General features: G+C 42.9%; 1 protein-coding gene across 1 annotated transcript; it reads left to right on the top strand.

Annotated features, from left to right (window-relative positions):
• Positions 1-833: 833 nt before the first annotated feature.
• LOC137618996 (uncharacterized) lies at positions 834-3,148 on the top strand. Its single transcript, XM_068349196.1, has 3 exons — positions 834-1,329; positions 1,522-2,684; positions 2,768-3,148. The coding sequence occupies exons 1-3, from the start codon at positions 834-836 to the stop codon at positions 3,146-3,148; spliced, it is 2,040 nt and encodes a 679-aa protein (XP_068205297.1).
• Positions 3,149-9,173: the final 6,025 nt, after the last annotated feature.

The raw sequence follows: 9,173 nt of genomic DNA, 5'->3' as shown, positions 1-9,173 counted from the left end.
ACCCTTTGGGTCGAGTCTGCAAAGTGCACTTCTTACGACAACCTCCTAGAGCTCTTCAAAATTGAGGACTTCCACAGGAACGCCCCACCGGCGCTCTCAATTTACATATCTGAGAAAAATCCAGCCACGTTTAGAGCATGCTGCGAGTATGCTGATGAGTACGAGCTAGTCCGGTTCAACTCGGGGCCCCCCAGCTCAGTCCCATCGGGTAAGTCTAAGCCCCGGCAAAATCCGATCTCCCCCTACCAAGTGTGGCCATTGCGGGAGATCTAACCACTTGGAAGCCAACTGTCGGCTGAAGCTATCCGGGTCAGTCAACTGAGTCCACGAAGCAGACGAATAAGCCCAAGGTTAAGGTGGCGAAGCCGAACTATGCCAGTGCATACTGCGAGGTATGTAAGTGCTACGGACACACAAAGAACTACTCACTATGTCCCAGCAAATCCTCAGCCTCTTCTCCAGCTGCCCTCTCAATCTCTATCCGTGAAGCTCCCAAAAGACAGCCCGCTGTTGGGGAGATCACAGTAGCTCTGCCTCAAGGAGACGGCTCTCCGCAGTCGGTCAGAGCATTACAGGATACCGGTGCAGACGTTTCACTAATCTTATGGCACCAGTTGCCTATCGGTGCCAAAGTTCAGCAGGATAATCGCATGACAGTCCTTTGGATCGAAGGAGTCACTAAGGATCTTCCTACTGTGGAGTTGAGAGTGACCACGCCCCAGCTCAGCAAAAGGTGCAGGCTAGGGGTAGTGAGTGATCTCGGACATGAGGGCTATGACTAGCTCTTGGGACAAGACCTCCTAAGAGGCATACAGCGTGTGCCCCTCAGGTGCATGAAAGCAGTTGAGCCGGAGCCCGAGACTGAGAATGCCCCTCCTGAAGAAGACAAATGGCTAGCTGACATTGACCTTGGAGAAGTACCTTGGCTAAGTGAAGTGGCGCGAGAGCCCTCCTCCTATAGCAATGAGTCTGAGCCTCGTACCCCGGAAACCTATTCGGAAGGAGCGGTGCTGCTCACCACCACAGGGAATGAAGCTAACCCAAATATTAGCCCAGGGGTCTCGGGGGAGTCTGAGGGAGAAGCGTCCATTTCCCCAGAGGACCTCGGGAGTCGGACGGAGCTTATCAAATCTCAGTTGTTGGACGAGACGCTGAAAACCTACAGGGAAGCTGCTTACTCAGACGAAGCAGAGATGACTAACCTCTCAAAGGAGAATTTCCTGCTGAAGGAAGGGGTGCTCTTCAGAGTCACCCGAGGCCCTCACGATCCTGCAGAAGCCCTTTGCCGGCAAGTAGTTGTTCCCCGTAATCTCCGCTTGGTGGTGCTACGTATGGCTCATGAGGGATTGGGAGGACACTTTGGTGTGAAACGCACTACCCACCTGATCCAGCCTCATTTCTTCTGGCCGGGATTGCAGAAGAGTGTTAAGGCTTACGTAGCTTCCTGCCATCCGTGCCAAGTTGCCGGTAACCCAAACCAGGTGGTGCCGCGGGCTCCTCTCCAACCCATTCCATCTGCAGGTATCCCCTTCCATGATATACTAGTGGATTATGTGGGTCCCCTGCCCCGTAGTAAGCGTGGAAATCGTTTCTTATTAACCATGATTGATCGGTTCACGCGCTACCTCGAAGCTGTACCGACCAGGTGCGCCAATGCCAGTCATGCTGTCAGGGGCCTGACACAATTTTTTTGTAGGTTTGGGTTCCCAGCCACAGTCCAGTCGGATAAGGGCTCTCACTTCATGGCAAGAGAGTTTAAGGCAGCAATGGAGTACCATGGTGTCCACCACCAGACCTCTACGGCATATCACCCAGAGAGCCAAGGACTCGTGGAGCGCTCCCACCAAACACTAAAAACAGTCTTGACGAAGTTAGGGGAGGCTGGCTCTTCGGATTGGGAGGAGAACTTGCCTTACGCTCTGTTCGCCCTCCGCCAAGCACGCTCAGAAACCACAGGATACAGCCCTTTTGAGTTGTTGTACGCTCACTCCACACGTGGGCCACTTGACATACTCTATGAAGCTTGGGAGGACTCCTCCAAGGCCTCCTGGGTGGAAGAGCTGCCAGATATACAGGCTAAGATACGAACTGCCTGGGAAATTGCCAAGGCTTCCGAGGAGAAGGTACAGGGCAGCACAAAAGGTCACGTAGATCGTAAAGCCCAGGATCGAAGTTTTGAGGTGGGAGACCAAGTTCTGGTTCTCCGCCCAGGGGAACAGAGACCGTTAAGCACAAAATTTACGGGCCCTCACAAGATTCTTGTGAAGAAGGGTAAATTAAATTACCTAGTGGATTGTGGCATAAGGCGAGCCAAGTGGCTCCATATCAACCTGCTTAAGCCCTATCAACAAAGGGCCAATGTGGTGGGTACTGTTACCCAGGTCCACTCACCCGAGAGCAACTCCGAGGTCCTGGCCAACTTTAAGCTGGTCACCCCTGTGTTGGACACTGTTAAGAGGGATATTGTCAAGAACCTCCTGCTACAGCACCCACAGGTAGTGCGAGACACACTGGGTCACACCCAACTACTAGAACACAAGATTGACTTGGTCCCAGGAACGTGTCCGATCCGCCAGAATTATTATCGGTTAAACCCCCAACGGGCTGAAAGGGTGTCGGAACAGATAAAATTGCAGCTCAGCTTAGGTCTCATTGAGGAAAGTGAAAGTCCATGGGCATCACCGGTGGTCCTAGTGCCAAAAGAGGGAGGGGGGGGGATAGGCTATGTATAGATTTCCGCAAATTGAATGCGGTGACAAAACCTGAGTCCTACCCACTCCCTCGCATCGAGGATTGCTTGGAGAGCTTAGGTGAAACACCTTATCTAAGTAAGATTGACCTAGAAAAGGGCTACTGGCAGGTACCACTGGCAGAGGAGTCGCGGCCACTGACCGCATTCATAACCCGAGATGGACTTTACCAGTGTCGAGTAATGCCTTTTGGTCTTAGGAACGCACCCAGCTGCTTCCAGAGACTCATGAACAAGGTACTAGCGGGAATTTCCAACTGTGTGGTCTACCTAGATGACATCGTCATTTTCTCCAAGGCCTGGGAAGAACACCTCCAAACCCTAGGGAAGGTGCTGAGGGCCCTCCAAAAGGCAAATTTGGTCATCAACCTCAAAAAAAATCACGTTTGGCGGGACTGAGATTACCTACCTGGGCCACCAAGTAGGAAGGGGCAAAATAATGCCCAAAGATGCAAATATCCGTGCAATACAAGAGATGCCCTACCCTAGGACTAAGAAGGAAGCCCAACGATTCCTGGGGATGGTACAGTACTTCCGGAGGTTTGTGCCCAACTTTTCTCAGGTAGCCGCTCCCATCACAGACTTGTTCAAAGGAAAAAAGCTGTTCTGCTGTACGGATGAATGCCGGGCGGCCTATGACCACCTAAAAGGCATTTTAATGAGCCGTCCCGTGCTCCGTGCACCAGATTACACTAAACCTTTCGCTCTCGCTGTGGATGCCAGTGACATAGGGGTGGGAGCTGTCCTCCTGCAAGAGGAAGATCAAGTCCGACACCCTATTGCATACTTCTCAAAGAAACTGAACCCTGCTCAAACTAGGTACAGTACTATTGAGAAGGAGCTCTTAGGCATGGTCTTGTCACTGAAGCATTTCGAATCATATCATGCTGACCATGAGTTCCCACTCACAGTCCTCACGGACCATAACCCTCTGACTTACTTGACGCAGTTCCGAAATAAGAATAAGAGACTCATGAGGTGGTGCATGGACCTCCAAGACTACAATTGGAAGGTCGAGCACATAAGAGGCACAGATAATAAAATAGCAGATGTCCTCTCCAGGCACTAGTGCTCAGGGCACAGTGCCATAACCATAGCCTGTAGTCATAGTAAGTAGGTAAATTTAGTTTGTATGAAAAAATATTTATTGGCCTTGGTGTCTCCCCAGGTAGATAAACTTGAGGAGCCATCTTGGCATCATTATTTGCATTGAATTTATTTTCATGTATTTATTTTATCCTTTTTTTTTCGCATATATGCCAATTTTCTTTAATTTTATGCCTACCACTGCACTAGGTCACTTAACTCTAACCATTTTTTTTACATTTAAATTTTCAATTTTGCATTTTTTAATTTTTTCAGTTGCTGCCTCACAGCCAGCATACTTATTTCTATGTGGCACTTAAAGTTAATTTACAGTCAAAATACCGTAAAATGATGACCCTAGTTGCAGCTTAGATATTTATCCATTATCGTGGTGAGACTCACTGAGGGAGGAATCATTAAGGCTAGTGGCTTCAGACCTTGCTTGCAGAGTTCTTGTCCTGTTTTAGGACAAAATCTCTGCTAAAATGGGGGGGCTGTTAGTAATGGCGGTCTTTACGCCACCTTTTTTCCAATAACAAAAGACCCCGCCAGCATGGGTCGAAATGCCACGAGTTTTGGGACCCTACCTAGAGTCTCATCCCCCTCCTACCATCCTATACCAGTCTACTCCCCCTGAGATCTCAATTTCAGCTACCTTCTACAAGTCACGTGAGAACATCGAGGTCCCAGGACAAGGGAAGCGAGCTGTGAAGGATGTGGGGACACGAGATCAAGCCTGACCAATAGGACAGCGGTCAGGCCAATCCCCCCTACCCCCCCCCAATTGGGGGTCAAGTGGGGTTGATCTACCCAGGGAAAACTGGGGATCTTCCTTCGTGAGTCAGCATCCATAAGGAGAACATCTCCTCTTCTTCACTCAACCTCCTTGAGGGAAACAACATCGCTCTTCACCCTCAAGACATCAGGGAGGCAGGACTCTGTCTACATTCTTCCATAAGGGAAGGAACCAGAGTCTTTTTTACTAAGGTAAGGTGTCTGATTTGAGATTCTCAATATCCTTACCCAACCTACCATTCCTTCCTTATCACATCCCATTTTTCCTTATCCTCTAAAGAAAATCCTACCCACTGAACCTTTTATCCTATCCCCTATACCCAGACCACGTGTCCCGTTTAGTCCTAGTTTTAATTAATTCACCCTGTGACAGTGTTGATTACCATGTGTATCGTTTAAATCCCTAAGCTTTGCATTTTCATTTAATTTGCTTAAAGGTTTTAACCACACGACTTCATCGTGTTCCCAGCCGGTAGAAGTAAGTGTGCTGTTAATAATTCAATTTATTTCCCCTTCCAGGGAACGTTGATTGCTGTGCTGGAGTTTCATCCACGGCCAACCAAACTCCACCGAAGCTCCTCGTGGCTTAAATTAAAATAGTTACCTGTTGTGCTCCCCTTTCTTTTATTAATTTTTATTTAATTGTTATTGTAAATACATATTTTTGTCAGTATTCCTTGTATCATTGCTGACTGGCGACCTACCATTGTTATTTGTTTTGTTATGGCCCTTGAGTCCCTTAAGCAAGGCCGGACTCGAACCAGTGGCCCGTAACAATATATATATATATATATATATATATATATAAAACACTGATGACAAAGGTCTCAGACATATTTTAATTATTCATGCCTGGGGTTTAGCCATTGTGGATTGGTGGTGATTATTATTTTTATTATTATTACTATCCAAGCTACAACCCTAGTTGGAAAAGCAAGATGCTATAAGCCCAGGGGCTCCAACAGGGAAAAATAGCCCAGTGAGGAAAGGAAATAAGGAAATAAATAAATGAAGAGAACAAATTAACAATAAATCATTCTAAAAACAGTAAACAACGTCAAAACAGACATGTCATATATAAACTATTAACAGCATCAAAAACAAATATGTCATAAATAAACTATAAAAAGACTCATGTCCGCCTGGTCAACAAAAAAGCATTTGCTCCAACTTTGAACTTTTGAAGTTCTACTGATTGAACCACCCGATTAGGAAGATCATTCCACAACTTGGTAACAGCTGGAATAAAACTTCTAGAGTACTGCGTAGTATTGAGACTCGTGATGGAGAAGGCCTGGCTATTAGAATTAACTGCCTGCCTAGTATACGAACAGGATAGAATTGTCCAGGGAGATCTGAATGTAAAGGATGGTCAGAGTTATGAAAAATCTTATGCAACATGCATAATGAACTAATTGAACGACGGTGCCAGAGATTAATATCTAGATCAGGAATAAGAAATTTAATAGACCGTAAGTTTCTGTCCAACAAATTAAGATGAGAATCAGCAGCTGAAGACCAAACAGGAGAACAATACTCAAAACAAGGTAGAATGAAAGAATTAAAACACTTCTTCAGAATAGATTGATCACCGAAAATCTTTAAAGACTTTCTCAATAAGCCTATTTTTTGTGCAATTGAAGAAGACACAGACCTTATATGTTTCTCAAAAGTAAATTTACTGTCGAGAATCACACCTAAAATTTTGAAAGAGTCATACATATTTAAAGAAACATTATCAATACTGAGATCCGGATGTTGAGGAGCCACCGTCCTTGACCTACTTACAATCATACTTTGAGTTTTGTTAGGATTCAACTTCATACCCCATAATTTGCACCATGCACTAATTCTAGCTAAATCTCTATTAAGGGATTCACCAACCCTAGATCTACATTCAGGGGATGGAATTGATGCAAAGAGAGTAGCATCATCTGCATATGCAACAAGCTTGTTTTCTAGGCCAAACCACATGTCATGTGTATATAGTATGAAAAGTAATGGGCCAAGAACACTACCCTGTGGAACAACGGATATCACATTCCTATAATCACTATGGTGCCCATCAACAACAACTCTTTGAGTTCTATTACTTAAAAAATCAATAATAATGCTAAGAAACAACCCACCCACTCCCAACTGTTTCAGTTTGAAAACAAGGGCCTCATGATTAACACGGTCAAAGGCAGCATCTAAAATCAAGGCCAATCATACGAACTTCCCGACCACAATCAAGGGATTTCTGTACAGCATTGGAGATTGTAAGAAGGGCATCACATGCTCCAAGGCCTTTACGAAAACCAAATTGCAAACTAGGGAATAGATGATTACCTTCAGCAAACCTATTAAGACGTTTTGCCAGAAGACGTTCAAAAACTTTAGATAATATGGGAGTTATGGAAATTGGGCGGTAATCAGTGGGACTTGAGCTACCACAAACACATTTACATAGAGGAGTAACATTACCAATTCTCCAACTAGTGCTAAAAGCTCCTCTTCTTGCTAACTTGCGCAAAATAACAGATAACTTTGGAGCTAAGAAATCTGCTGTCTTTATAAAAAACAAAGGAAAAATACCATTTGGGTCTACACCTCCATAAGCATCAAGGTCCATCAACAGAGCTTTAATCTCACGAGATCGAAAAGCTAAACTAGTTAGTTTAGCCTCAGGAAAACAGGAATGAGGAAGTTCAAGTTTTTCATTACTCTGTTTACTGTCAAAAACATCAGCCAAAAGGTTGCCTTTTCCTTTGGACAGTGAGTGACTGAGCCATCTGGTTTAAGTAAAGGAGGAACTGTTGCATCTACACCAAAGAGTGCAGATTTTAAGGGTAGACCACCATTTATGTTCCTGAGTTGTACCAGAAAGTGTTTCTTTTATGGTTAAATTGTACTCCTTTTCAGTTGAGGCATAAACTCTCTGAGCAAAAGCTCGAAGCTGAGTATAGTTGTTCCAGGTCAAATCTGATCTGTTCCCCTTCCAAAGATGATAGGCCTCCTGTTTCTCCAAATAAGCACGTCTACAATCATCATTGAAACCATGGTTTGTCCTTCACTCGATACCTTAGCACACGAGAAGGGATACGCCTATCAATTATGTTGACTAGATTCTCATTCAAAGGGACAACAGGATCTACACTATTATATAATTGTGACCAATTCAAGCACAAAAGATCATGTAAAATCCCATTCCAGTCTGCTTGGGATTTCATATAAATTTTACAAGAATATGATATATCAGGGGACAGGCTGCTCAGTCTTCACTAATAATGAAATCAAGGCATGATCAGATGTCCCGACTGGAGAACCGACCTTACTAGTTATAACGCCAGGGGAGTCAGTGTATACGAGGTCCAAGCAATTACCAGATCTATGAGTAGCTTCATTTATGATTTGCTCACAGCCTGATTCAGAGGCAAAGTCCTAAAGCTCTTAAGCCATGGCGATCGGTAGGAGAGATAGAACTTAACCACTCCCTATGGTGAGCATTAAAATCACAACAAAGACAAAAGAAGCCTTTCTATCATCTTCTTGTATCTTAGCCATAATGGTAAGAAGACAATCGAAGATAGAATCATCTGTGTCTGGATCCCGGTAGATCGAACACAAATAAAAGTTAGATGATGTTAGATTTTCGTCTGATCGCTCACAGGAAACCAACCTAGTATGGGTGTCCCTGAGCAATACAGCTTTGCTGATCATGGCGATACGCAAACCCTTTCACCATGTCCAGGTATCCCCAGTCAGAAAGGGATATATATATATATATATATACATATATATATATATCTATATAAATATGTATATATATATATATATATATATACTGTATATTATAATATATATATATATATATATATATATTTATATATATATATATATATATATAAAATATTATATATATATATATATATATTATAAATATATACTGTGTATATATATATATATATATATATATTTATATATATATATATGTATATATATATATATATATATATGTATATATATATATATATATATATATTTATATATATTATATATATATACATATATATATATATAAATATATATATATATATATATATATATTTATGTATATATATATACATGTATATTTATATATATAATCATTATCGAGTGATAAAGAAGCCTAAAGCCCAAATGAATGAATGAATGAATAGGACACGAACGATGTCCTAGCGTCCCAGTGTCCTTGCAGAAAGACATCATCAAGACGGTTAGGACTCCTTTAGCTTTTGGGATCCTTTTGGGTGGAAGGCAATATTGTCCAAGGATTCCCTCGTTGCCAGGATATCCTGGACCGGAAGAGTTAATTTATCTCTCTCTCTCTCTCTCTCTCTCTCTCTCTCTCTCTCTCTCTCTCTCTTTTGCTGGCTCTTCATTCATTCCACACGAAAACACACACACATACACACACACACACACCACATATATATATATATATATATATCTATATATATATATATTTATATATATAAATATATAATATATATATATATATATATATATACATATACAAAAT

The sequence above is a fragment of the Palaemon carinicauda genome, chromosome 25, assembly GCF_036898095.1.
Source record: "Palaemon carinicauda isolate YSFRI2023 chromosome 25, ASM3689809v2, whole genome shotgun sequence".
NCBI lineage: Eukaryota > Metazoa > Arthropoda > Malacostraca > Decapoda > Palaemonidae > Palaemon > Palaemon carinicauda.
Note: the sequence above shows the minus strand (reverse complement) of the source record. Positions and strands in the feature narration are given on the sequence as shown.

What these genes read in the sequence shown, in the direction of transcription:
- LOC137618996 (XM_068349196.1), top strand. Translation starts at nt 834, where the DNA reads ATGAAAGCAGTTGAGCCGGAGCCCGAGACTGAGAATGCCCCTCCTGAA. An exon ending in TCTCCGCTTGGTGGTGCTAC is followed by an intron (nt 1,330 to 1,521) that starts GTATGGCTCATG and finishes TTCCATCTGCAG; the next exon opens with GTATCCCCTTCCATGATATA. An exon ending in AAAGTCCATGGGCATCACCG is followed by an intron (nt 2,685 to 2,767) that starts GTGGTCCTAGTG and finishes ACAAAACCTGAG; the next exon opens with TCCTACCCACTCCCTCGCAT.